Raw genomic sequence first — 27,397 nt, 5'->3', positions numbered from 1 at the left:
AATTAACGTTTCTAGTAAGGAAAAGAGACTATGTCGTTCCTGTAGCAGTACAATCTTTTATCCAAAAGAATACATTGTGTTTTATTGTGTCATTTGTCTGAATACAGACTCAGTGGAATATCTAAATGATACCCTACTCTGAACTCCAAGTTGAAAGTAAGTTTTTATTATACTTGAGGGAAACAATGGGTTCAGCTGCTTATTGCAAGGAGCAATTGCCAAGGGAGAGTTAAACTCAATTACTGTAACCATACTGAATAAAAAATACTGCCAAGAACAAAAATACGCCTGGGTAAAGACAGCCACTGAATAAAAAAAATCGACATAAAGCGTATCAAATATTTATTTATCTGGGCAACAAAGGACTATGATACATTGACAGGCATGGAAACTACTGCCAGCACAACTCAATACAATACAACTAGAACTGCTTCCAAAATGGCCAGTGAAAATACAGAATACCAGGTGGTCCCAAATGTTTGAAGTTCTTTGAACAAAAAGAGAGAGAGATAAAGAGAGAGAAGGAAAATCCCTTACCCTTGGTTTAAAGACAATACTCATTTATTGCTCAAATGATGCTTTTAAGGGAGGACAGTAGAATAAAATAAACTCTTTTTCTCCCCACAATACATAGAAGGGTTATAAACCACTCAAGTTTAAAAATCTTTCCAGGGTCCAATATCACTTTTTTCTTTCAGTTCAATGAAAAGCTAAAGGTAATGCTAATTATATATAAAATTTTATTTTACTTTTTTTTGTTGTTGTTCAGCTCTTTCATTGTCATCTTTAACATGCTACAACAGGGCTAAATTCATGAATTCCAGAGGAAAAAAAAAATCCCCCAAACCTTGAATTTCTAAATCAGTACCATGAGCCACATGAAGAAATAATAGGGAGGAATCAAAACCCACTAAACAAGAGGTAAACGAAATCACCAGATAAATAAAAAAAGGGAGGGGCTTAAAACAGACTCACCATATTTACAATTCCCATTAAATTACACATAAATAAATATATACAGAGATGTGAACACTGATTCCCTTATATAACTGTGAATCGTGTTGCCAGAGAAAGTTCAAGTTGGTCACTTTACATTGAAGAGGAAAAACTTCTAGAACTGAAGACATGACATGGAACTTCGTGTATTTGTGTTCAAGTTTATTCACAATACTGATAAAAATGTCATTATCCTTTTTGCCTTTTTTTATTTTTAAGTATGGCTACAATCTGAACTGAAATATGTAAGGGAAGGTGGTGATTCAGTCCCATGAAGCTCATATAATTTTTTTAGAATTTTTACTTCCTTTTTTTAGAAAAAAGTTTTTTAATTTTTTGTTGTTGATTTGTTGTTTGTTTTTTTTAAAAAAGGTTCACAAAGTCGGACAGAACTTTCTCTTTGCTGGCTTCGCGGCCTGTTCTGTTCTCTTAGGCTCCACATGAGGGCAAAGGGGAGTCGCTGTGGATGGGGGGAAGTTGAGGCAGGGGCCTGAGTCCGCAGGGGCTGCCTCCTGGCAGCAGAGAGCAGCCCCCCAGCTCGAGGACTGGCGGCGACGGCCACAGCATTGGGGCTTGCAGACCCCGGAGCTGTCACCTGCCCGAGGTGGTAGGTGAGGGGACGCCGAAGGGGGTAGAGGCGCTGGAGAGGCGTGGAGGCCCAGGGCGGGAGGAGAGCCTCACTTTCTGTGTTTCTCCTCTTTGTCACTACTTTTGGCGCTGTTGTCCGTGTGGCTGTTGGGGTTGTTGCTGAGGTACATTTTGTCCATGGCCTTGAGGGCCTCAGTGAGATAGTTCTGCAGGGCGGTGACCGCGGCGCACACTGCAGGGCTGCCAAAGCCATGGGAGATGAGGTTGAAGTGGGTCAAGCAGCTCTGGATGCCGGGCTCCAGGATAGGGTTGGGCCTGGAGTTCCCCAGGGGAGATCGGTCCTGAGCCAGTAGGTCGGTGAACTCTTTGCATATCTGTCTGCAACACAAGGGGAGCAGAGAGAGAGAGAGATGAGGCTCCCCTGTGAGCAGCACCAGCCGCAGGGAGAACCTTTCTCCCTGCAGTCACCTCCGCCCACATCCAGTGGACACCTGGCCTGACCCCAGGCCCCAGAGACAGGCTTGGGGATGGCCACATGTTGGGAAAATAGTCACCTCTCAATGTTCCCTACAACACTTCTTCTCAAATGCACACCCTTCCTGCTTTCAGACGCCTGCCCATCTCTGTCTCTGTCCCTCCCTGTCTCTCTCTTCTCTCAGGTACACCAAAACTTCTAATCCCTTCCTTTCTCACTCACACCAAACATTCTGGACACAGGAAAACATGTCACACATTTAGAAGAGAAACAAAAGAGAGTACAAGGGATGAAAAGTCAGAAACAGGAGCACCTCACCAAGAGGCAGCAGCATCCATCAGCTGTCCTGGTCAGAACACTCCAGACACCCTCTCCCTGCTCTTCTACAGAGAACTCAGCAGCAGTTTATGGGATGAAATCCCCACTCATTCACCTTCAAATCAGATCAGAGGCCACAAAAGGCAAAACTTTTCTTGGGATTAGTTTGCCTTTTTTAAAAAGGCACAAAAAATCTGTTACTTCTGGGTAATTCAGACTGGTTTTGGGGAAGAAGAAATAGACATTTCGATTTCCCACTTCACTTCTTTTCTCTCTCACACACAATTCTCTAGGGTAATTGTGAATATGGGTGTGTAAGGGAAGGGGAAAAGTTGAAATTTCAGAAAGGGTCTTGAAAAGTCAGAAATACAGATAGATTAGGCTGGCACACTGCAAGCTCTTTCTGTGACTCTGGGAAGCAAAGACTAGCTGAGGCCTTCTCTGAGGCCAGCTGACGTCCCCAGGCCAGAAACTGTCCTGCCTGAGGCCTTAGCCTCTGCCCTCTGGTTCCATGCCCTCCTGTGACATTGACTTTGATAATTAAGGGCTTCCAAACAAGCCTTTTAATTTCCAGAAAACATATCAAAACAGTCATTTTCTTTTCACACACCACCTGGAGAAGCCTATTGAGTCCAAACACGGATGGGAATAGAACTCAGGCCATTTTGAAAACTATTTGACATGTCGCCTGTAGGCTAAACTTCTGAACTTCTGGGCTGTGTGTGTGTGCGTGTGTGTGTGAGAGAGAGAGAGAGAGACAGAGACAGAGACAGAGACAGAGACAGAAACAGAGAGAGAGAGACAGAGACAGAGACTTTCCAGGAGGGAAGAAAAAGCCAGGCAAGAAGTGGGATTAGGATTGGAACTAGGGCAATTTCTGGCTTGCACATTTTGAAGGCCACTGCTTAATCCTTCCTCTTGAAGACATAGTGACATAAGACAGTAACAGATATAAACAAGTCTGTTGCCCCTTTAAGGACTTGATTCTGGTATTTCTGAAACAACAGCCACAAATCCACACTCAGCTTCCATCAAATCCCTACTATACCCTCCTGCTTACACATTAATTTTTTAAAAATAAGGTGGGGCAGGTGAGAGGGAAAAGACAGAAGCACACTAACAATCCTACTTGTATTTCCCCTTCAAAATAGGTTACAGTTTCTAAGATTGTGCTGTAACTTTAATATTTACAACAACAAAGCGGATAGACAGAAAAGGAAAACAGGAGAAAAGTGAGAGCAAAAACAATTTTGGTTTTCGCTTCTCTGGACAATGAGACACAGAGACCCTGAAGAGGTAAATGCCTTACTTTGTAGCCAGGAGCATGTTTTTTCTTGTCACTTGCTCATTGGGATCGGAATGTTGTCGGTTGAGAAATTCAGCTACTGCTTTGGCAGGAAATTCGGTTTCGCACACGTACCCAAAGTCCCTGGCTAGGTGGACGGCTTCTCCTGGCAAGAGGTGGGAAAAGGGAGGCGAGCGCCAGAGAACGGAGAGTTGATTACAAAACTTCTTCCCAACTCCCTTACTTTCTTAACCCAGATGTTGAAGAAAACACAAACTAATTGTTTTCTCATTTCAGCATTTATTTCCTTCTCTGTAGGCTCTGGTGGATGAATTTCTCAGGGAAAAAAAAAGGTCACTTGTCCTAGAAAGCCAAGATGATTTGAAAATGTAAAACCCACCACTGCACCCCCACCCTTCCATTCCATCCCCCAGCCTGATGGCATTTTCCCAACTTCTCTTTAAAATGTTTCTTGTATTCCAGTCTCACACCTAGCAACACATTTATAAATGATATTCATAATTACTCTTTGAGTTTTTCTGCAAGGGAAAAACTAAGGGCTTACATTTTAACTTGATCGCATATAATTATCTGTTCATCCAAACCGATTAACCAGGAGGATTTGAGGGTCACTCCACTGAGTCAGTCTGTGTTGTTGATTTTCGAATCTTTGGTTTTAATTTCCTGAACCAGTTGGTTTTTACTGCAGGGCTTCCTGCCATTAGCTCCAGCTCCGGAAGAACGCATGCGCCAATTAGAGCATCAAAGCCCTCTCCGCAGAGCTTGTTTCCATAAAATGGAGCGGATCACAAACAATAACAGTTCTCCAGAAACTGCCTCCCTGCTACGGGACTCAACCCTCAAATCCATATATACTCTCACACTACACCCAAAGCCACTTATTACCATTTTCTTTGCATATAATTCTTTTGGGGTATGGACAGTGGGGTCTCTTTGTACTAGCATTAAACAATTGCTTATTACCTAACAGTTGTACTGGTATAATATTTGATACCATTAACAAATGGTTTGTAGGCTTCCTCCTTAAATTCATGGTTTTAAAGTTTCATTAGTTATTTACAAAGCTAGTACTCGAAGTCAATTGTACTATATCTCCTCAAATACAAGAGGTAAGTATGATAAAATGCCTACTTTAAACATAAATGGTAATTTTGAAATCTACCTTGTAATTCAACTACCTTTTTTCTTATTGGCATAAGATATTTTGAGCAGAACACAAAGGAAAATGCAAGAGTGCTATACACACTCAAACTTAAGCCCAATTTAGTATCAGAAAAATTTAACAGGAATCTAGAGGAAGCAGGAATATGAGTGGATTCTGGTAACAGTGTATCTGGGGCATGGAGTGAGGACAGGATTAGCTTTTGTTTAAAGGAGTTTAAAAGTGTGTGTGTGTGTGTGTGTGTGTGTGTGTGTGTGTGTGTGTGTGTGTGTTAAAAACTGCCAGGAGAAACTTTTTGCAATGCTTATATATTTTTTCTTTTCCTATTCAAACAACTCAAAGTCTAAAATTGCTCACTTTTCTTCCTTTTCAATAAAGAAGCACAATGAAATGAGAGTTAAGGGAGCATATGTTTGGAAAACAAAAATCTAAAAGGGCATATAACCCTGAGCTTTCAGACAGTCTTAAATCAGGATGCAGGTCAAAGATTCCCAAATTAATTCAGGAAGTAATGGTCACGTATTTCTCAAATGCAGATGTCAGAATAGCTTAAGTGATTTACTGCTGAGCTCTATAAAGGAGACAGGAACTTGGAGAATATGCAGTTCTTAAGTTTTCACATTGTTTAGGTCAGAATTGGACTAAAGGGGTGCAATTTTGTGGTAGAGGTAAGGAGGAGAGGAGAGGAGTAAATGCAAGTATTATTTTAATTGCATTTCTAACTGTATTCTCTGGAAAAATATGAAACTGCCCAAATGACACAAAATATCTGGACACTAAGTACTATCCATTTTCCCAGAAGACAGCTCCTTTCTTGTTAGCAAGTGGACTCGCTTACCCTCCACTAGTGATGTGAGCAGGGTGACGTTGGCAGCTTTACGTCTCCCTGCCGGCAGATTTAATCCTATTTTGTCCAGTTTTTCTCTTAAAGATCTTCCTCCATTTTTAGACTTCGCCCTGTTTCACAAATACATGCGAGAAAAGGATTTAGAAAACATTGGGTTGCCTCTCCATCACATTATAGTCATGTTGACAACTGCCTAAAATGTACTTTTAAAAATTAAGATTTTTGGCCCAAGATACACAAAGGAGGGAAATCTAGGAAGAAATGGTACAGAAACATCAGAGGAAATAAATGCTTGTTAAACTGTAAAGTACCCCCAGTGTTCAGTTATTACTGCAATTATTGTGGCAGGTTGGAAGATTTTATTTCCCAACTCTCTAAAGAAGAACCACAAACACAATTCTCATCTCTAAGGTTTGAAGTATTTTTTAGCTCAACTGATTACAGGATATTTTCCCTGTTGTTACAATCACACAAATCCCAAAGGGGTCCTTAAATTGTCTTTGCAAGAACTGCTGTTAAGTTGTTCAGAGTAACCAAAGTTATCATCACTCTCAGATTTCTTGCTCTGGCTTCAGCCCCAATGGGAAATTCATTTCACCAATTGTTTACAAGCCATGTCACCAGCCTAACTGGAAATGTCAAAAGCTGGTATGGCCTTTAAATTTTTCACTGATTTCAGAGACAATGGAGGGGATTCTAAATAGATGTCTAAATAGACTCCCATAATCAGAAAGTGGTTAAGATAAATTGTTTAAATAAAACAGCAAATTAATTAATTTCAGATTTTATTCCCTACTCAAGTGCTCTTTAATTGTGTGGATTAGATTATGCTCCCCTAGGTAAACAGTCTCCAATATTGGGGATGGGGGAAGGGAAGGAAAAGGCAGAGGGGGGTTTCGTATTAGTGTCAGTGAAAGATTACAAAGGGACAGCCAAATGACTGCGAAAGAGGGAGAAAAGATTAGAAGAGCTGATGTTAAAATCTTCCAAAATCAGTTTTACAGGCTTTGTACGGGATATACCCATCAGAGTGGAATTGTGGCCCATAAAGAGATAAATGAATAAATGTCAAAAAATTAAGTTCGCGGTCTACTTTCTATTTTTTAAAAAAGAATAAAGAAATATTATCTTGGAAAGTTTAATCGAAGACCTACCACTCACAACGTTAAGTGGAACTCTAGGAGGAAAAACCCCGCAAGAGGTAGAAACCTACCCATGGGAAGGTGCTTTCACTTCGCTGACCCTTATAAAATCTTATCTACCAAATGAGTCATTCCGGTCTCGCGGGGTGGGGGCGGGGGCGGGAGGTGAGATGAGAATCCCTGGCCACGAGTGTCACATGCATTCATCAAAGCCACTACACCTAATGCACGTAAACGTCCTTTGCACCGCCTGGCACACACCCGGCCACCGGACATCCAAACGATTAACGCGAAAGCCTTGGGCACGGGAAGTCGCCGCCTGGCCGCAGGTGGCAGCGGCCGGGGAGCGTGGCGCGCGGACTCACAAGAAAACCACTGTCTTCTACTTAATGCGCTATTCAAGAGACGGCGGGTTACCGTCGTAGACCCTACACGGAAGTAAGGCAAAGCCCGAGTGGAAGTTTTCAGGGCTTGCAAGGTGTGCACTAGTAGGAAAAAGGCGGCTGCACGGCGCCCCGTGGCTGCAGTGGCTGGGACTGAACCAGCCAAGGAGAGGCTTGCGCGTGCGCGCGGGAAGGGCAGGGGGCGGAGAGCCCGGGGAGCGCGTCACGGAGGCGGACGCGGGCGCGCGCCGGAACCCCGAGCGCGCAGGGGGCGGTGGAGAGCGCAGGCGCGCCGTCTCGCCCCGCCCCCAGATCCCACCCACCGGCTCTACGCGTTTCTTCCCGCCCCTTTCTTTTCCCGCGAAGGGAGGGCCGTGGGGCTAGGCCCATTTGCGTCGCCGCCCTGGCGCAGGCGCAGTGCTGCCCGGCAGCGGGGCGATAGCAGGGGCGCGCCGGGCCTCACCTCCGCAGCACTCCGCCCAGCAGCGAAGCGTTGAGACACTCGGGCGGTGAGAGGCGCCGCTGTACTTCCGCCACCGTGACCTTGTACTTCGAGGTGGAGCTGAGGAGCGAGAGGCGACCCGGAACTGAACAGAAGACTTCGTTGGGGTTCACGACGCCACCAAAGAGGTTGTCCTTGTTTATGGGGATGGCGGAGACGGCGTTGCTGTTGGACTTGGACAGGGACACGGGGCCTGTGGAGACAGACCCGGAGGCCGCGTGTGGATGTCGAGGATACCTCCCGAGTCCTGCCCGACCCCAACCCTCGCCCCGGCCGGGCGAGGTGCCTAGGCTTGCTCCGCAGCCCCGCTTTCCTTCCTTCCCGGAAAATTCTGTGGCTCATTCTTCCACCTCCTGTTTTATTCCCGTCCTGGGACCGAGCCTCTCTGCCCCTCCTCGGTCGCCGAGGCGTACCCGTCCCGCCAGTCAGTCCTGTGCTTCTGCCTGGAGCCTTTTGGTCACAAGGGTGTTGTGTGGAGATAGTGGTGAAATTGTGACCCTGTCGGCTCTCAGCATTCGAGGACAGTGGGCCCCAGATGAGGGTGCAGGGGAAGAAGTTACGTTCGCAAGCCAAGGGCAGGCTATATGTACTTCGTGGAGTTTTGTGGGGTCAGGGGCTTGGTGTTAGGGAGAAATTGCTTCGAAGACCTATAATTAAAATCAGCCCAGAGTTTAGATGGCTAAAGCAGCTCTAAATGAGTTTCAGTTGAGGAACCATGCTGGGAAGTGGTAGATTCTGTTGTCACACATCAACCGTGCCCCCATCCTTGTGATAAATAAGCCCTTTCCTATATTGAGTCTGGAAAAAGACTCAAGTTTTGGAAATCCATCTCAAGCCCCGTTTTGAGCTGGGAGGAAGAAAGATAAACAGGCCTACGATAGACTACTAATAGTGTGTCCTTTTGTTGAGCAAATATCTAATAGTTCTCTGATGAAGCATCTTCAGGGGCGTTGCGGTGGGGGGCGGGGCGAGGGGCGCATATATTCTTGCCGGTTAAAATCATAAGCTCTTCGTTGCCGAATCCACCAAAGTTAGAAAAAAATTCAAGGCCAGCAGAAAGTGTACTAACGTTTCTTGACACCAATATCATGCAGATGAATCCACAACCATTTAAGTACAGTATGCATTTGTATTTTAAAATTACACAAGGAGGCAAATATAATATGCATACATTCTCATCGCAATACTTCCTCTTTAATGGGGCTCTTCTATACCTATGGGGAAGTGGGGGGCACTAGGTTTGGATAGATCACTTGTGACATTAATAGCTCTGGGGAGGCTAATAGAGACAATAGGAGTTAAACGAACTCTTGAGAGATTACTAATAAAAGAGCCAATTATCATGTCGACTTGGAAGGAGCATCTCTTAAGATTTATCCCTTGCACATCTAATTTGACGTGACAACGACTTCACAGATGCAAAAATGAAACTCTAAACCAGCTAACAATATACTGATTGGGGTTAGAAATGAGAACAGTTTTATATAGCATCATCCTCTGGTGGTGCCTAGAATCCTGAAATGTAACATTGCCACCATAACAAAAAAAAGGGCTGCTGTAAATAGCATTTCCTCCAGAAAACTTTATTTCTACTCACTAAATACAAAACAAATTACAAATCCATCCAAATCACTTGGCACTTTTTAAAAACAGTTTCTGCTCTGAACAATTATGCTAATAATCCTGAGATCTTCAAGATGCTAATTTTAACCAAAAGCCAAATTTTTGTTAACCTAATTCACAAAGTTTAAAAACCCTTAAACAGCTAATGAGAAATTAAATTGAAGAACATGAAAGGCTTTTTTTTTCATCTCTGCCATGGAATATTATGTCTTTTTATCATCTGCCTTTACAGTAATAAGTTATTTGTACTGTTTTAGCATTATATACTTCTTAACACTCCGAGTCACTCACACAGTGGATTAACTAAACTATTAAACCGTTTCAAAATTGAAATGCCACTTCCAAATCAGTTCAACTACTGCACATTTCATGTATTTGTCCAGATATCACTAAACTAAATCAAATGGCCAAATCATGAATCAGGACAAAGCTTGCCTGTTGCCAGTACTAACATACTGAAAGCCAAATCATTTAAGCATTGCTGTTCTATGCCTATCTATTTGCTAATTTGAGCCTTTAGGAAATCCTATTTGAGAAAATAAATACAGCTCTGCAAGTTCTTTTAAATAGCTCTATGCTTGTAAGGACATGATTGGAATGCAGAAGGAAATGGCTTACCTTTCTTAATTACAGTTTGATCTGGGATGTTAATACCCGGGTCTTCTACATGCTGCAACAAAAGGATACATATGGATGTAAGTGTATAATCAAAACAAAAGGAAATGAATATTCTGCACAATATGGAGGGAGGGAAAAGTATAGGACCAAAATTTCCCCCTCTCATACAGTGATATTTATATAACGAACATCTCATCTTGGCTTACTGGAATTTAGGCTTTGCAGCTCAAGAGGTTTCACAGCACACCCACAGCCAATTTCTCCTCCCCCAGCAAATAATCCTTGTTTGAAGGAGGTGAGGGTGGAGAATAAAACTTTCTTCAGAAATTAAATGAAGTTTTGGAGCACCTAATCTTTCTCACAGTCAGTTCAACCTTTTAAAATGCACCGAGCTTTAGTTTGGCACCTCAGCGGCTTCGGACTTTGGCGATTCCACTTTTCAGGCATCAAAAGCCAGAGAGAAACACAATAGAAATGACAGAGGCGGGAGTAACAGCAGAGTGTTGGAAATGTTTTAGGTAGATAAAGAGGAAACCCATATACACACTTTCGCTTACAGAAAACTGAAAATATTTTTTTAAAGGAGTACGCCTAAACTGGTATCAGATAGAAATATGAAAACAATTTTTAAAAAAAAGACCTTTGAGGCTGTTTTTCTGTTGTCCCCCAGCAGATTTGTTAGTGTGTCTCTTTTTTTCCCTTTTTTTGTTTTTTACAGATGAATGGTATACGTGTGTGCCAGAGTCAAAACGTGATTAGAAAGTAAAATGAAATCATGTTTTCTAATGCAGAAACTGACAGGCAATATAATGTCTGGCTGTGTTTACAAATTAGCACCAGGGCTGCTGAGATAGAAGATTTCGCAATCGTTACCAAACACAGGCATTACCATTTAAAAAACTATTACTTCCTTCTCTAGTCTTTGTCCAACAATAATACTGATTCGAACATTTTCCATTCTGTCTTGGATTTATGCTCCTGTTAATTGTGCCTGATCGCAATGATTCCGGGTGGATGGTACTAAGTTGCTTTATTACAGGTTTTATTATACTCAATGCTCTCATTTGTAACTTGCCTAAAGTGCTTCTGGATTTAAGTATAATTAAATTGAGAAATGTTCAGAAATGACTACTGCTGCAGTTCTTGTGTTTTAACTATATGGGGAAATATGATCCCTTTATGCATGCACCCTAAACCCATAAACTAAATGTAGTGTGGCATAATACTTTTATTTGTGTTATTTCTAGACCTTGTCCATACAGGGAAGACTGTTAAGTTTAAAGCCCCACTGAGATATTAATGATTAAATAATTTTCACCATCAGTTTGATTTTCTTAAATATTTAGCAGTCATTCTTACTAAAGGTTAACTGTTGCAGCAATGGGAAAATTGAAAACAACCCTTTTCCTGACCCAAATTCCTTTGAAGGATTTTTTTTCTTAAAAGGTGGGGGAGGGTGGGGAAGAGCAGCAACTGGGTTTCCTTGTTTTTATTTGATTTTTTGGTTAATTTTGCCTACTGACCAATTCCACCACTAAGAGTGACTACACAGGTGTTAAGAATTCACCCCAGCCACGTTGGGATTTTTACAAAGTAGAGCAATTCTAATTCACAGTACTCAAAAGCTTACGACGTTATTTTGCAATTCAAATACTTCCAAAGAGCAGGCTAGGAAAAGCACTCAGAGACTCTGGGAAGAGGGTCTAAAAGGATCACAACTTCCAGGTTTGTTTTTCAAATGCTCTTTTCTCAACTAGTGCTCCTCTCATTTTACTTCCCAAGAAATGCACTGTTTAGTATGTTTCTGAAACATTTGTGAACACACACATACACAATGCTTACTAAACCCCACATTGGATCAAGTGCCTATTTTCCTGCTTTCTATGCAAGGCTGCTAAACATAACCAACAAATTTCAGTGATTAACTGGTCCAAATGAAAGGTGTAATAAATTTTCTATTTTTCTGTGTAACTTAAATAAGGTTTTAAATTCACCAAGCAAGCAGGTAAGTTCATCTGACCATTCTCTTTGCAATCTAATGCAGTAATCATTAAACTGTCAACGGACATATTGCTGCAATATTTGATGCACTAATTTGAAATAGCATTTTAGCAAAAATCACATCCAGATACATTCCTCTCCAAAGAAAAGCGGCATTAACAGAGCCTTTACAGCTTTAATAAAATTATTGGCTTGTTGTAATTCCATTTCAGGAAGGTTGTGAGGAAACCATAAATATGTAGAATTGAAGCAGAGACGCTGGTTTAAATTTAATTTTAGAAAGTTTTTTCAAATTATCAATAGCCTGGTTTACATTGTAAATACTAAATGTGCTAATACCATGCTTATTTAGAAGTCATTTTAAATTGCATTTATTGATAAACTGAATTAGAACTCAAATAATGTATTACCCAATAGTCTCAAAACATTTAATTTAATATGGGTGTAGCAGGTTCTGAGAGGCGCTGGGAACAGGGCTAATGATTTATGAGGTCAGCATTTAGCACCCCTAGGAAGAGAAGAAGGCTGCATTTTAATGTCTCTCTGCTCGGATTTGCTACTTATTATTCTTTAATCAGGGTTGGGTATGCACATAACTTTTAGATATCATAAATGCTTATAAAATCTAGTAAAAATAGTGTTTTTAGTATGTCTTTTACACTCTTTTAAATTGCTAGGGCATTTAATGAGCCCTTTCAGTTGAATTTAACATCTTTTTCAGGACATGGAGAAATCCCCACGCCACACACAGCGGTGGAATTAGACCAAAATCGAAACAGTTTACAGTCGTCGAGAGGGGAAGAGATTGTTAATGGTGACACTAGTCTGATGTATTTCTGTATTGTGGAAATGGTGATACAGGCATTGTCTGAAGGAGCCCCAGGAGCCATTGTTCTAGGGTCAGAACTCTCAACTACTTTTTTATTTTTTAATTCCGTGGTCTGTCTGGGTCCTCAAAGCGACCGCCCAAAAAATACAATGAAATTTTGAAAAAGTGAATACCATGGAGGAAAACCCGGGGCCACCGGCTGTGTGTCCCGGCATCTTCTCCGGGGGTGGGTGGAAAGAGGCTTCATCCCCTCTCCGCTCGCGCGGCCTCTTACCGGGACGTCCTCGATGGCGTGAGGTAAGGAGTGAATCGGAAGGTCTCCGAGTCCTGAGCCAAGCCCGTGTGGGCCGTGAAGGAGGTCCTCGTGCCGCCGGTAGTCCCTGCGAGGATCCAGGCCCGACAGCTGGTGGGGCAGCCCCCGGTGCGTGTGCAGGAGCCCAGACTCCTGGCTTTGCCTCTGGCCGGGCCAGCCCGGGTGCTGCGGCTGCGGCTGGGCGTGCAGGGGGTTCAGGCTGTAGGGGTCGTTGACGTGGGAGTAAGGATCTTGCGACTGGGGGTAGATAGGCTGGTAGGGCGGGGGGAAGTAGGGGGGCTGGAAGTCGGCATTGGGGGTGTGGGACAGCGGCGGGGCGCTCGTGTAGGGAGATTGACCTACAGTGCCCAGCTGGGGCAACCGTGCAGTCCCGTTGCTGGTGCCGTCGTGACGGTCCTACAAGAGAGCAAGAAGAAGGGGAAAGAAAGAAATCAGGTGTCGAGTTACGGCTGCCCATACTAAACCCACTCAGCAAGACTGCGTGGGAAATCGCCCGTTCCCTTCGCAGGCCGCGGAAAGAAATGAGCTCTAAATTGTTCATTTCGGAAAATACCCCGGCAGTGAAACGGACTCTTGCAAAAGCTCAGGGAATTCGATTGTGTAAATGTGGAGGCACGAGAGACTTTCCTTGGGCGTTTTTTTCCAAAGCGGGGCAAAAGACAAAAAAGGACAGCCCAGAATACAGCCCATTAAGCTACAACATGAACCTCCCTCAAGCAAAATTAAAATTTCTGCTAAACAGAAATTCTGCTAACAGCAGAAGCGGCCTTTCCTTTTTCCCCTGGTTTTGAACCTGCCTGGCACTGCGTTATTGTTTTTCCTGTTCCATGCATTTGAAGGGGAAAAAAATCATACACGTTTTCAAAGACTATTACCATTTCATGACTATTTAAATAGAAACATTTCGCAGGGGGGCTGTAATGAAAGTACACGTTTGAATTACCAGCTTAAAGGTTTTAACTGCAGGATGGGGGTCTGTCTTTTCCGCTTCCTCATTTAGGAGCCTTTTTCTCGACAGGGTCGATTATGATACGATAGGGAGAGGAGGACGTCAAGGCAAGGTTTAAAAAGGAAAGATTTGGCCTTACTGGGTTTAAAAGAGAAAGGTGTACCCCGGGGCGGAGGCCCCCGCCCCTTCCACATCAGCCCCAAAGGGCAGAAGAAACGCCTGACTTTACGTTCCTCTAATTACAATTCGCTTGCAAAACAAGGGAACAGAGTTGATTCAAGGGAATGCGAACCCTCGGAGGTTCACACCCCGGCCCCGGGGGTATGGGGCACCTCTGCCCGCGCCTCTCCAGCGGACGGATTAAGCATCCAATGTTTAGGACATCTCAGGAACAAGTGAAGAGTCAAAGAAATAAAGAACGTGCGGAGAAACACGCCTTGGGAAGTAGCAGCGAGGTGGGTCTGCGGCCCGGGAGAGGTGGAGCAGGGGCAAGGGGGTAATGAATCCGATTTAAGAATGGAAAAGAGCGAGGGAAAAGAGGTAACAGGTAAATGCAAATGCAAAAGGGAGCCCTGAAGAAAACCTGGGCGTGAACCCCGAAGTTGCGGGCAATTCCGCAGCACCAGGTTTCACCAACAGAATTCCTAAGGAAACAGGGATGGGGTTGGGATGGGACTCACCATAGCTGAAAAACTGTGAACTAACATCTGCGCAGAGTCTGGGGTAACGAGTCAGGGTGGAAAAAAACAAGCAAGCCTGGAGAGCCCGGCTGCCCCGCCGCCCGAGCGCGCCCCACACAAAAGGCGCCGAGAGCCCCGCGCCACCCAGGACTCCAGTCACGGCGCAGCCGCTCGCCTGAGCACTGGAGCCCCGCTCTGGTCCATCCGAACTTGAACCACCGATTTGAACGGCGCCTTCAGCTGGTCGAACCCACGGTCTCTATCCTGCCGTGATCGGTTATGATTCAAAGTTCCTTAAAAAATGAAAAACCCCAAAAAACGGAAAAAGCAAAAAGTGTGTGTGTCTGTGTGCGTGTGCGTGTTCCTTAATCCGTGTCTCCCCCTTTTCTTAGCGGCGGCTTCGCTTGAGCTTCTAATAACCGCGCTGGGCAGCGTTCCTGGAGCCTCCTAATAGCAGATATTCATGACTATTAATATTACACGAATACTTAATAAGGGAAGAATGCCTGGAAATGGAGCGTGAAGCGGAGAGGCAACTCGCGCCGGAGCCGGCTCTCAATGCAGTCCATTGACGGGAGCCTCAGTGTAGCAAATCGGAGGTGGGGAGAGGGAGCGCGAGAGACAAAAAGCGGGCGAGAGAGGGAGCGGGCGAGCGCGCAGGGGGCCGCGGCGCGGCGTCTGGCGAATCACAGGGAAGGGGCAACATTTTAAAAGGTTGCAGGGCATGCAAAAGTGAAAGAGAAAGAGGGAGAGAGGGGAACCGAGGGAGAGAGCGCGGAGAGGGAGAATGTGTCTGCGTGCGTGTGTGAGAAAGAAAAGTGTGGGCGAGGGCGAGGAGCCCGGAGTGGGGAGAGGGGAGGGAGGAAGGAGGGAGAGCCCTCCAGGAGGAGGGAGGGAGGGGAGGGGGCCGAGCCCGAGCGCGAGGAGGGGGAGGCCGCGGGGGAGGAGGAGGGGAGAGGCGGCGAGCGAGGACAATCAGACCTAAAGGGCTGGGGCAGACCTCGGGATACCGTGCGGGCCGCGCGTCGCCGGCAGGAGCTGCCGGGGACCGCGTCCGGGCGTTCACAGGGCCCTCTGCCCCGGAGGTGCTGCCCGGCCCTCTCCGGCCGCGGGCTCCTCCGCTCCGCAGCCGGGCCTGGGACTCGGGATTCGGCGGCCCGCCTCCGCGCAGCTCCTCCATGGCCCCGCGCTCCGCCCGGGACGGGCCCGCCCGTTCCGCCAGCCCTCGCTTGGGCCGCCGCTCGAGCTTCCCTCGGACACCGGGGGCCTACGCTCCGCGGCAGCTGCAGCCCCGCCCTGGGCTCCCAGGGCAGGGGTTCCGGGAGGGGATTCGGGACGCGGCCCGGGGCGCGCAGAGTCGCGAGGTGGCCCAGCCTGGGCGCCGCTGGCACGGGCTACGGCTCCCGGGGCAAACCCGTCCGACTGGCTGGGCCACTCCCGCCCCCCCGCCCCCCACCCCATGACACTGCTCGATCTACCCCAGCGCGGCGAGGCTGCCGCCGCTGCCTGTCTGCCCGCTGGGTTGTCAGAACAAGCGGCACCTCGCCTCCTGCGTGTCCCTGCAGAGCCCCGACATAATTAGCCCCACGCCAGCTCGGAAACCCGAAATCCCTGCTCCGGAGCTCGCCCGCCGCAAAGTTGTTGAAACAGCCTTCCTTCTTTATTCGCCTATTGCTCTCGTTTCTCATCGCTTGCCTCACACACATTCACTCGCGCCTCCACAGGAGCCCTGTGGGGGTGCAAGTTCATCGCCCCACCTAGGGCCCCTAGGCCCCTAGCGCCGCGCAGAGGTTCGGATCCCGCTCGCCTTGGGGCTTGGCGCTCCGGATGGGGCTCGGCCGCCACGGAAGTGAAATGCCCGAGCTTCGGCCACGACCCTGACCCGGACCATGCACCCTAGGAGACTGAGGGTCTCGGTTTCACCCGACCAGCTCGCAAAGGATCCTCCAACCCTAGAAACAAAGCGGCTGGTCTGACATGGGGTATCTGCTCTCGGCACCGCATACGACGGGAGCCCCCAGAGAAGCGCCCATTCCCGTGGGATGTCACCCTGTGCCCTATGGGGTGGGGTGGGGGGAGGCGAAAAGAGAGAACACGGGAAAGGAGGAAGATTTAAAATAATCTACAGAAAGAAGAGGGGGAAAGGGACGTGTGACACCTCGTTCACCTAAGCCCAGGTTCTGGTTTCAAGCGTAGAGAGGAAGGCCCCCCACCGCTGCGCCCGCACAGACCTCTACGCCAGACATGCCCAGCTCCAAAAGCCGAAAAGAAAGAAAAAAAAATGCAAAAGCTGAGACTACCACCTATTTAGGTAATCACCGGCCGCGCCTCCCTCTTCCCCTCCCGTGACTCATCCACTCTTTCCAGCTGGGGTTGTAAGGGAGGCTGGGGCCCCGGCCGCCAGGCCCGTTCCCAGGCCTCCCGCGGGCAGACCAGTTGTGCTGGGGCTTCCCCGGGAAGCCGAGCGCCGGGAACCCTGGGCTTTAAAACGGGCTCCTAGGCGGCGCGCTCTGTCGGCCCCACAGGCTCTCAGCAGCAGAAGTCTCGTGCAGCCCTGTCAGGATTCCCAGGGTCATACAGCAGTGTCGGGAGGCTGCAGGGGCCGGTGCGTGGACACCCGGCCGCCAGCCAGCTCTGTGCCGCGCAGCACCCCCACCTCCACCCTAGCGATGCAAGGACCAAGTGTTTCAGAGGGAGAAGCTGCTTAGAACTTCTTGAATTAGAGAGTACCTGGATCGAGCCCCGCAGCAATTTGGGAAATGTGTGCTCCCAAACAGAACTCGCTAACTGGGAGGGAGGCGCAACCCACCTCAGAGCGAGGTAGTGTGCGACCCCTTCTCCAAACAGAGAAGAGCCTTTTTAGAAGGGGGGTGCAGGTTGGAAGAAAGGAAAGAGAGAATAAATAAAAGAAGGAATTATTAAAGATCAGAAAGGAAATTAAAGAGGGAAAAGGGTTTTTCCTTTCTCTTTCTGGTAACCTGAGCCCCCAGAATCTCGCTCCAGACACACAGAGCGCCCAGGCTGTGCCCAACTGCCAGCAATTGCTTCAAAAACTCAAGATCATCTTTTCGCTCCACTCTTAGGCACAGCCAAAATTGGTCAGAAAAAGGGGGAAAGTGGGACACGGCTTCGAAGGAGGGGAATGAAAGAAGGGAGCGTCCACATCCTGCCTCTCCAGCTTCTCCCCTGCGTTCCTCGGGCGAATCGGAGAGGCGGGCGCAGCGCTGGGGAAAGTTTGTCCCACCCGCATTTCGCAGCCGGCTGCGAGCAGAGGAGGAGCAGGGCGGGAGGGTAGAGCTCGGAGCCTGCGGGCGGCGAGCGCCGCGCTTACCTCGCAGTCCTCGTACTTGATATTATCCGTCAGTTTCCAAAGCATTTTCATGGATCGGCGTGAATGGATTCGCCCCCTCTCCGCCTTGCACCCAAGTGGAGCCACTCTCTGGGTAAGCGCAGAGTGCCGGCTGCCGGCGGTGAGCGCAGGAGGAGGAGGAGGAGGAGGAGGGAGAGGAGGAGGGCGAGGAGGAGGGCGAGGAGGAGGAGGAGGCGAGGAGGGAAGGAGCTCCCGTGCGCGCTCGGAGATCTCCCTCTAATGGTAGGAACTTTTCCCTTTTCCAGCTCTTTACCAACCGCCTAATCGCCTCATTAGCATATCAACAATAGTCCAATTGCTCGCCTGCACCGCAGTCCGCGGCCGGCCGCTCCGACGCAGGTATAAAGGCCTCTCCGAGCCGCGAACTTGCTCCGAGAGCGCACACCGGCCTGCGAGCAGACGGAATCACACCCCGAGACCAGCCGCCCCAGGCGCCCCCGTTCCCCCGCCCCCTCCGACCCCACTCCTCTTCCTCCCGGGAGATGTCCTCTGCAACGACTCGGCCTGCGCGGGTCCCAGCGGCCGCGCCTGGGGCCCGGCTTTCAGCACCTTTCCCCCACCCCTGCCGCCACTAACCGCGCTGTCCTTTCAGGCCCGACGAATTTTATTGGAAATTATTATCCCTTTAGCAGTTAAATATAATCACCAAACCACGACTGGCAAAGTCACTTCAGGATTTTTGCCCAACAAGAGATCGCCTCCGCTTGCGGAAGCCACCACCTCGGGCCGCAGCGCCTTGGGAGTTTTATTGGCTTTGCGCTTCCCGCCAAGGTTGGAGATTTTGCCAGACAACTCCAGTCGTTCGACTGGGGCTTGTGATCCTTTAATTGCCGCGTGTAAAATAAAAATTGTACCCTAAAGAGGTTATTTGACAGCTCCAGGGGTTAAATGATTTTCCTCTCGTCTTGTATGAAGCTACGACCGACTGAAAATTCAACGTGGTGTTGGGGCTAAGGGTTTCTTAGGTACTAATGTGGACAAAAACATAGAACTTCTATGGAGACTTACAGTCAGTTCTGGAGCTGAGCCGAAATGCCGACATGTGTGCGCCATGTCATGCATGCATCAAAATAAATCGCTGGGAACCAAATATTCGCTGTGCTAATCTGCTCATTTTCCCAAGATCCCCCTTTTTAATTAAAGCACGGAGAGTTCCTTCATGATTTGGTGATGTTACTAATGCGGGCTCTCTCGCGGCGCAGTGCCCAGCTGACTGGGAACCCGGAGGCCTGGGAGCCACCCCCTGGTCCAGGTTGGCTCTGCCTCTCCACACAGCGGCCTGCTCGCCCCACCCGGGCTCTTCTTTTTCTTTTCTGTTTTAGCAAATAATTTTAAGGAATAAAGAGAAAGAAAGACGTGATATGGTCCTTGGAAATACACAGTAATTTCCCTGGTTGAGCTTCCTCATTTGTCCTCAATTAAAAAAGTTTCTTTCTCCCCCTTGAACACTACAAACTCAACAGTAAGTCTTGCCTCAGAGTTGCTCTAGCAACGACCTCTGATTCCATCTGGGCCTGTTTCTTGCAAATCTCCAGGTCTCCGGGTTTTCACAGTGCGTACTCGCAAAGGGGGAGAGGCTGCGGCAAATCTGAGCGTTTAACAGGTGGAAGGAGGGCAAGAAGAGGGAGGATTCCTGCCCCAACGCTGCAGAAAGTCAATTCTCCCCACAGAAGACCACAGCAAATTCCTCAAGCCAGGCACAGCAGGCCACAGCCCCCACCCCCGCCTCAGTTCCCCCCAAAGTTCAGAAGACTGGAGCTAGAAGAGGGATTTAGAGCTGGAATGACGCCCTCCCAGCATCCTGGGCGCTCCCCGCACCCCCTTTTTCCACCTCAACACTCACTACGGTCCCTTGGCGGAACCCAGCCTGCGGCTCAGCTCTGCACTCCGCTCAGAAAATGGTCAGCTTCCAGTGCTAGCACTACGCACCCCGCGGGGCTGCCCCAGGGCCCACGGCCCGAAGCAGCGGCTTGAAATCGGGAACTGGGACTCCGGGAGCATGACACCTTCGCAGCGGCCGCAGCCGCAGAGCGTGATCCAGTAGGCCGAATCCTAGGCCAGCAAGCATGGGGTTTCACACCCCCAGACGTCGTGGTTAAGGAGTCTCTAAATTCGCTTTCTTTCTTTCTGTTTGCTGGCTGGGGATGGCGCTTAAGGCCCTTATCTTCTCCACCCACCCCCTTGCTGACCCGCGCCCCCGCAGACCTCCGGCTCCGCTTCCCGCCCGGGCTGCTAAACTGTTGTCGTATTCCCGCCGAGGGGGCCTTTGAGGTGTAGATTGGGGCCTGCGGGCTCTGCGCCGCCACTGCGTTGTGGGTGCTGAAGAAAGGCCCGGGCGGGCGCCCCTGTCTCCCCTGGAGCCAGCAGAGCTGGTTTAGTGTGAGCGTCATTACCACGACAAGTCCCTTCATTGCATGTCAATGCTCGGCCTCGCAGGGACCCCGGGACAGTAGCGCCAGGCCTGGGGGTAGGAGTCGGGAGTCCAGGCCTGTTATTGGGGCGTGGAGAGGCAGTCAGAGAAACAGTATCTGTGTGAGAGAAACACCAAGAGAAACACCGAGAGCGAGGAGCCAGAATGACTCTATTTTCTCCTGTAGTCACCAGCCAGTGGGACCCAGGAGACCAAAAGGCCAAGCCTGGAAGATTCCGCCCTTCCAGGCCCCAAATCCGCATGCTCCACCCGCGATTTAGGGTTCCCACCACATGTCAAACTGTGAGCCCGCAGGAGCCAGGCCCAAGACTCACTTCTTTCTCCTTCAGGCCTAAATCTCGCTGTTTTGAACCCTAGGCCCACCTGTGGCCCAGACCCAGGCCGAGCCTGCGCTGTGGGGTCCTTCTCAACGCCTAGGAATTTTGCAGCAAAGTTCCAGCAGCTTGAGGAGAAAACACCAAAGACTGCCAGTCTACACTCTCCAGAGAAGAAAATACAGAAGGGCCTTAAGGCTGACAGGGGTAAGAGGGAAAGGTGTGGATTCCCAGGATTTGTGTTTAACATGGGATGTGCATCCTTAAACCACACAGTCTAACTTTGGGGATGAAATTACATTCAGTGAGGTTTAACCAAGGGAAGTGGTATAAAACAGCTCAAGGTCGATACAAATAAGGACAAGGAAAGAAAGAAATACTGCAAGACCACTTCCATTCCTCAACTCCAGGGAATGTAGTGAAGATGGGACTTCTCCAAACTTTACTTCCAGCGGCCTAAATCTGAAACAAGTAAAAGAACTCACCCCAGAAGAAACAGGGCCTTGACTTTTCTTTGGAAGTTCCTCGCATTAGGTTGGAATCACCCTGAAGGCTTTTAGGCACACAGAAGCTCGCCCTAACCAGGCCTCACCTGGCTGGGGCAAAAAGAGGGCCCCGCGGTTCCTATTTTGAAATCAGCACAGAGGAGAGCCTGCTACCTTCAAAACTATCCTGTCTAGGGACGCCCTGCTTCCCGCAGAGGAAATGTCTGGAAGTCAGGAGGGCAAGGGACGAATGCACTCAGGGAGGGGGTCAGTCCGGGGCTCAGGGAGGCCATGATCCAGAGACTGGTTGGCATGGTGGTGCCCGTAGCCTAACAGGGCCAAGCGTGGCAGGCATTGGTTTCGTCAGAATCCTTTTGCCTCTTTACCCATCATTCACCCCTCATCCAGTCATCCCCATCTGCTGCCCAAGAGGCAAGAACTGGCTTCAGGAAGCAGAGAGAGCTGCAAACTTTGCACAAACTCTTAAATATTTCCCAGAAGAACCTGCTTGCCGGCTTGACTCCGCCATCTGGACCCTTACCCATTCTCCACACCCCTAGGTCCCCCAGACTTGGAGGCACAAAGATAGATAGGTGCTCCAAAACCCCACCTCAGGGGCAGCCCTGGGGTCTAGAGCAAGACTAAAGGCGTACTCAGCTGAGAACCTTCCTCAACGCGGGCGGCAACCCCCGCCCTGCGCCCTTCCCCCCCTCCCCGGGATTAGTCATCCACCCCTGTGTCTACTTGGAGGGGGGGACTTCTGTAGCGCAAACCACCATGACCCCCAGGGCCACCTGTGGAGGGTGCGCCGGACTTTCCCCAGCGCCGGCCCGCCAGCGGCAAACGTTTTTCGAGCCCCTTTGCTCTCCTGGGAACGCTCCCGGGCACTGCTAGGCGCACCTCACCGACGACTCTCCAGCCCTGGGCCACGGCTCTTCCTCTCCGCCTCCCCCTCCCGGCCCCCTCCCCGCTCCACCTCCGCCCACTTCAGCCCCAGCCAAGGCAAACCCCCGTACCTGCCAGTCCCCCATTTTGGCAAGTATGGACATCGCGGCTCGGCGCTCCTGGCGACGGGTCCCCGCCGGGCATGGGCTGTAGGGCTCGGCCGGGCCCGCTCCCTGGAATCGCTTAGGCAAATCCTCCTTTTTTACCTGCTCACCAACATCTCACCTGGTCATAAAGAGCTGGGTTGCTACCTGCCGACGCATGCGCGCTAGCCCAGGAATTCGCTCCGCCAGCCCTAGTCTCAGCGCCTCGCGGAGCTGACCTGGGAAGTGATGGATTTATAGCCGCGGCAATCTCGCCATCAGCTCCGGCTTTTCCCAACAGCCCCAACCCGCTTTCCCGGTCAGTCCCTGAGCCGGGTAACCAAGGCAGACAGCCTGCTGAGGTGTGCGGGGCGCGATGCGAGCGGGAGTGGGTGCGTTTTCACACTCAGGCAATGGGGGCATCTAGGCGCTCTTCCTGTGGCTCTCCTCCCCTCGGAACTTGGAGGCTGGGAGAGTCTCCACCCCGGAGTCGGGTGTGGAGTGGGGGAAGGGCAAGGCTTGGAGATGGGGCCAGACCCGATAGGTCCCGTGCACCTGGATGGACGCTGTGGAGCCCGATCCCCGCCAGGGCCTCCCCATCCGCCCACGAGGTTCAGGACACTCCCGGCCCTCGCGGATCAGTCTGTTTGCACCCCCTAGGGCTGCTTCAGCGTCGGATCCCAGATCAAAGTGTTTCTCAATAGGTGAAGACGTTCACGATTCTCTTTCACTTCTGGCTTCTAGCTTAGTCTCCTCCCACCGCAGAGAGCCAAACACACAAACACGCTTGCACACTCAAACACTCACGCTTCTGTTTAAGGTCACCCTCCCTTCATACTTTCACGACTCCCCGCCCCCTCCTCGATGGCTTCCCAGCTTTTTATCTTTTCCACTAAAAACTTTCTAAAGAGAGTTTTGGGGCGTTCGCGGTTCTGGGATGGGCAACTGAGGTTTGGGCCGGGGTTTTGCTTTCCCACGACAGATAAAATCACTCAAGTGATTTCACCGCTGCTTTTAATGAGAAGGGAGCTTTAAAAGAAGCCACAGGATTTTGGGCTCCCGAGTAGCTCACCTCCCCCGTCAGGAACCACACCTGGCGGGCAGGGTAGGGGTGAGGGGCGAGCTTGAGGAGCTTAGCCTCGGGCCGCGCTCTCCCAGCCACCTTGCCAGCCCCATTCCCGCAGCAACCAGACGAGATCCGGCTGATCCAAGTGTCCAGGGTTTAGGACTGGTACTCCTGAGACAGGCCCAGTTACCCTCCCGGCTGCCGTCGCGGGGACAGAGAGATGAACAAAGAACCGGTTTAAAATCCTCTTATCTGACAGGGCAAGGAAATATATGTAAAAGGTCAGCTCTGCGCTGAACAGTGGAGAAGACTTGTCCCGATACCCAAACGTCCCTTCTCTAAACTTGCACTCCAGCCTTCATCCCCCAGGGCCTGCCCAGACGGCCCTACACCCTTCAGGTATTGCCAGGGGTGGTGTGGTGGTTGCTCTTCGAGGAGTCCCCTGTCGCCTAGGCATTTTAATCATCCCTGGGCTGCGGACTTTCATCCCGGCGCTGATTCTCTTGTTGATTTTAAACTTTTTGGACCTGCCTTAGAACCTTGCTCAACAAGTTTGGGTTTTGTTTGTGGGTGGTTTTTTCCCTTGCAATAATTTTAAATAACTGAAATTTTAACCTATAAGCGTCTACACTTCACTTTCCTAGCTTTTTTCATACTGTCCAAATAGGCTGGTGAACACCGAACTCGTCGAAGTCCAAGACGGGGAGGACTCGCCTGTAGGTCTTCGAGTTGCCAGCTGAGGGTGCTGCGCCCTCTTAGCACGGTTTCAGGCTCTGACAGCCTCGCGGGTCTTGCACTCCGGGGAGCAAGGACTGGACGGACCTGATACCTGGCTGGCTGGGCCAGGCCGAGCCCCGGAAGGACGGGCGGACGTGCGCTAGGGCCCGGTTCGGGCGCGAAGAGTGCCAACTCAAACTTTGGTACTTTTGGTGGCGGGGAAAGAGTGCGGCAAGGAGGGGAAGAAGCTGCCCGAGCGGTTCAGTGCGAAGCCAAGACGCCGCGCAGGGCTGGATGCAAGCAGACGGGAATATTTGGAAGCGAAGTAGCCCAGGCCTGGGCACGAGGACCCTTCGTGTCGGTTCAGAAGCTCGGGATGGGGACCGGGTGGTGTGGGAGGAGAGGCGAGAAAGGAGGGACACGAGCAAACCAGGGACAGCTGGGAGCTAGAATTTAGCTTTAGAGCACCACCATTTGGGGTCCAAACTCAGCTCTGTCATTTGCATTCACGGGCTGAGTGATCTGGAGCAAGTTACTGAAGTTGTCTGAACCTCAATTTAATCGCTTGGAAAATGGGTAACTTGTGAAAGTTCACTAGGAGGTTGTGCGCAAAACGCTTAGCACGTCCTGACTTACGCTGCAAGCTCAGGAAAGACTGCCTAGGCAGTCGAGGTCTACGCCGCCCCACCCGCACCCTCACGGCACCCAAGACGGGTTCAATTCCAGATGCTGGCAACTCCACGGCTGCTTCCTTAGGGGGCGCAGTCGGACATCGTGGTCAACAGAGACACCCTCCTCAGACCGCAGCCAGGCTCCCCAGACGCAGGCTTCTTCCCTCAGGACCTTCCCCAACCTGGATGGCCTCACTAACTACTCCGCACCAGCCTGCCTGCCTCCTCCAGGAAGAAGCCCTGCAGAGACTGCAGAGGACCTCCCAGCTTCACCTGCGCCCAGGCTCCAGTCAGCCACCCGAGTGAGCCCCCTGCGCCCAGTATGAGGGCAGGCCCAAAGCCACTAGCCGTTCTTGGCGACCCACCTCAGCACCCAAGCAGCCTCTAGAACTGCTGCCCCTGGGCCTCTTGAGGATCAGAGAAAACTGCAGCTCCTTTTGGTAACCGGGTTAGGGGTAGCAGTCAACAGGACCACCCCATTTCCCCCTGGGGCGCTGCGCTGCCACCACAAAGCAGGTTCCGCAGCTAATGGGCCCTGGGACTCTGGGCCCGTCGCGAAGTTTTCTGTGTGGCGCTCAGTGCTAGCAGCCCTGGCTGTGGGCAGGAGCGGCAAGACCCTGTCAGTCTGAGCCGAGCTCCCAGCTCCAGAGGGTGCAGGGCTCGGGCGCTCTGAGGCCCCCGGTGTCTGAGATACCCGTGTGGAATTTACTCCTATTTACCCGCTTTCCAGGTCCACCAGCCCCAAAGTCTAAGGAACAATCTTCTCTTTGGGAAAAGCTCTGCTTGAGTCGCATTCCCCCACCCCGGAACCTCCCACTCTTCCCCATCTCTTCATTCATCAAATGCCAAACCCGCAGCGCCCCCTTTCCAAGCTCTTACAGGCATTTGTGTAGACCTAAATCTGGGCAATGGGGGTAAATCGGAAGTTTACTGCTGTGTTGGCCTCGGCTTGGCTTTCCCCTTGTTGGAGTTGGGGGTTATTGGGGCAGGTGGTGTGACCCCTCACTGCACCTGTGGGTGTTTCCCTGCCGTGGCTCAGCCCTCCCGGCCTTGGGCCTAAGAGAACCTGTCGACTTTGGGTCTTCCTTGGGCCCCTCAGAGCGGAAAACTGGCCCCAGGTTCGGAGCTAGGACGGGAAAGGTTTGGCCACTCAGGGTGAAAGGGAAAGGACGCTGGGCGGTGTCTTGCAGCCAGAACCGGAGGCCTTCACCTGGAGCGATTCCTCCACGCGCAAAAGCCCGCTCGACTCTCCGCCTGGATTAGGGCAAAGGAAGAGCCAGTAAGGACAGGAAGAAGAAGCCAAACCGCTTGTCAAAGGTGCTCACGGAGAATGCAGAAAGCAGGCCGGCGACCCTGAAGGGTGTAACTGCTGCGCCGCCCAGGCGGTAAATTTCAACGGGGAGTTCTTGGTGCAATGGGTACAGAAGGTCCGAGGTGTGCAGCAGGCCGGGAAACCCTACTGATGCCCTGGAGGCCATAAGACTCCCACTCGGTGCATCCTCTCCACGCGCGGTCCTGTCCTTCTAGTCCCCAGACGACAGGTGCAGTAGCAGCCTAGGCCGCCCGCTGTGCCAGGGCGGCCGCCGAGCACTGGTGCGGAACCACTATCGGAACGAGTTTGCGCTTCTGTTTACAAAGCAATCCTGCCATCAAAAGAGGAACAAAATCACCACTTATCACACCCTGTCATAAAGTAATCTGCCCCGGAGGGAAACCCCAGCGAAGAACCGCGCGGAGTTTGTGTGTGCGCACCCGCGCGCGTGCAGGGGCGGGGGCAGGAAAGGGGAAACTCAGTCCTAAATCTCTTCCAGAGTAAATAGCTTGGACACGCTGGGTCCCTCCAGGCAGGAAACAGAGAGGGTAGCCGGAGCGCTGGCACGGGCGTGTGACAGGGGAGTCCAGCCTGGGACTTGGCGGGACAGAGCGCCCAATCACTCTCTCTCCCCTTGCTACGCACCCCCGCTCTTTGGAACCCGCCCATCTCCGTTTCCCACTCCCACGTCTACTTTTCTAGTGTTTTCACAGATGATCCAAAGCCTCTCTCACATCCCCAGTCCCCACCCCAAATAGATGGGCAGAGGGAAAAATGAGTTCTTGCGAACTACGAGGTCCCTTTTGATCTCTTTTCCGTGTGTGTGTGTGTGTGACAGTGTAGGGCCCAAAAGACAGTCCGCAGGAATTCTTAACCAGTGGGAGAGGGTTTTGTTTCCCTTAACCCCCATGTGCCTCCCGTGCACTTGTTTCTGGGGGACAGGAGATTAAAACCCTGCCAGGCAGTATGTGCTAAGGGGAAAATGAGGGAAAGGTAGAAGTCCTAGGAAGTGACAAACAATCCCGGTGGGGACCCAGTCCCTTTGGGTTATCTCCATTCCTGTCCTGGCTTGTCTTCAGTGAGGAGAGAAACCCTTCAGGTAATCAAACTAATGCACAGTGGGGTGCTTCTGGAAGGTTCCTCTAGGGTGCAGGGGTGCCTCTGCCTCTCCAGTTGCCCTTCTGAAAGGAGAAGAGAATGAATTTCCTTCTACCCATTTCCCTTCAGATATCCACTGTGAAGACCTTTTTATTCTTGGTATCAGTAATTCA

At 50.3% G+C, this 27,397-nt stretch overlaps 2 protein-coding genes across 19 annotated transcripts; one reads left to right on the top strand and one right to left on the bottom strand.

The window, feature by feature from the left end:
* Positions 1 to 144: 144 nt before the first annotated feature.
* On the bottom strand, positions 145 to 22,994 carry TFAP2A (transcription factor AP-2 alpha). 18 transcript variants are annotated; one of them, XM_073224074.1, is made up of 8 exons: positions 22,503 to 22,994; positions 13,446 to 13,499; positions 13,065 to 13,302; positions 9,961 to 10,012; positions 7,681 to 7,912; positions 5,684 to 5,802; positions 3,687 to 3,828; positions 145 to 1,962 (listed from the first exon to the last, which is right to left on the bottom strand). In XM_073224074.1, the coding sequence occupies exons 1-8, from the start codon at positions 22,538 to 22,540 to the stop codon at positions 1,674 to 1,676; spliced, it is 1,164 nt and encodes a 387-aa protein (XP_073080175.1). In that variant the 5' UTR covers positions 22,541 to 22,994; the 3' UTR covers positions 145 to 1,673. The 18 variants fall into 18 exon arrangements, with proteins under 18 accessions (XP_073080175.1, XP_073080174.1, XP_073080171.1 ...); XM_073224073.1 differs by lacking the exon at positions 22,503 to 22,994 and adding an exon at positions 22,349 to 22,496 and having other exon boundaries at positions 13,442 to 13,499; XM_073224070.1 differs by lacking the exon at positions 22,503 to 22,994 and adding an exon at positions 22,349 to 22,496 and having other exon boundaries at positions 12,964 to 13,302.
* Positions 18,037 to 19,154, top strand: LOC108384657 (uncharacterized). The gene is made up of 2 exons (XM_017641801.3): positions 18,037 to 18,175; positions 18,348 to 19,154. Exons 1-2 carry the CDS (start codon positions 18,127 to 18,129, stop codon positions 18,959 to 18,961), a joined length of 663 nt encoding a protein of 220 aa, XP_017497290.2. The 5' UTR covers positions 18,037 to 18,126; the 3' UTR covers positions 18,962 to 19,154.
* Positions 22,995 to 27,397: the final 4,403 nt, after the last annotated feature.

Source organism: Manis javanica, chromosome 16, assembly GCF_040802235.1.
Source record: "Manis javanica isolate MJ-LG chromosome 16, MJ_LKY, whole genome shotgun sequence".
NCBI lineage: Eukaryota > Metazoa > Chordata > Mammalia > Pholidota > Manidae > Manis > Manis javanica.
Note: the sequence above shows the minus strand (reverse complement) of the source record. Positions and strands in the feature narration are given on the sequence as shown.

Coding starts and splice junctions, on each gene's coding strand:
- TFAP2A (XM_037011733.2), bottom strand. CDS start 15,912: ATGGAGGAGCTGCGCGGAGGCGGGCCGCCGAATCCCGAGTCCCAGGCC. Junction 7,913..9,960: donor TCAAACTGTAATTAAGAAAG/GTAAGCCATTTC, acceptor CTGTCTCCACAG/GCCCCGTGTCCCTGTCCAAG. Junction 5,803..7,680: donor CTGGGCGGAGTGCTGCGGAG/GTGAGGCCCGGC, acceptor TTTGTGAAACAG/GGCGAAGTCTAAAAATGGAG.
- LOC108384657 (XM_017641801.3), top strand. CDS start 18,127: ATGGATTCGCCCCCTCTCCGCCTTGCACCCAAGTGGAGCCACTCTCTG. Junction 18,176..18,347: donor CAAGTGGAGCCACTCTCTGG/GTAAGCGCAGAG, acceptor TCCCTTTTCCAG/CTCTTTACCAACCGCCTAAT.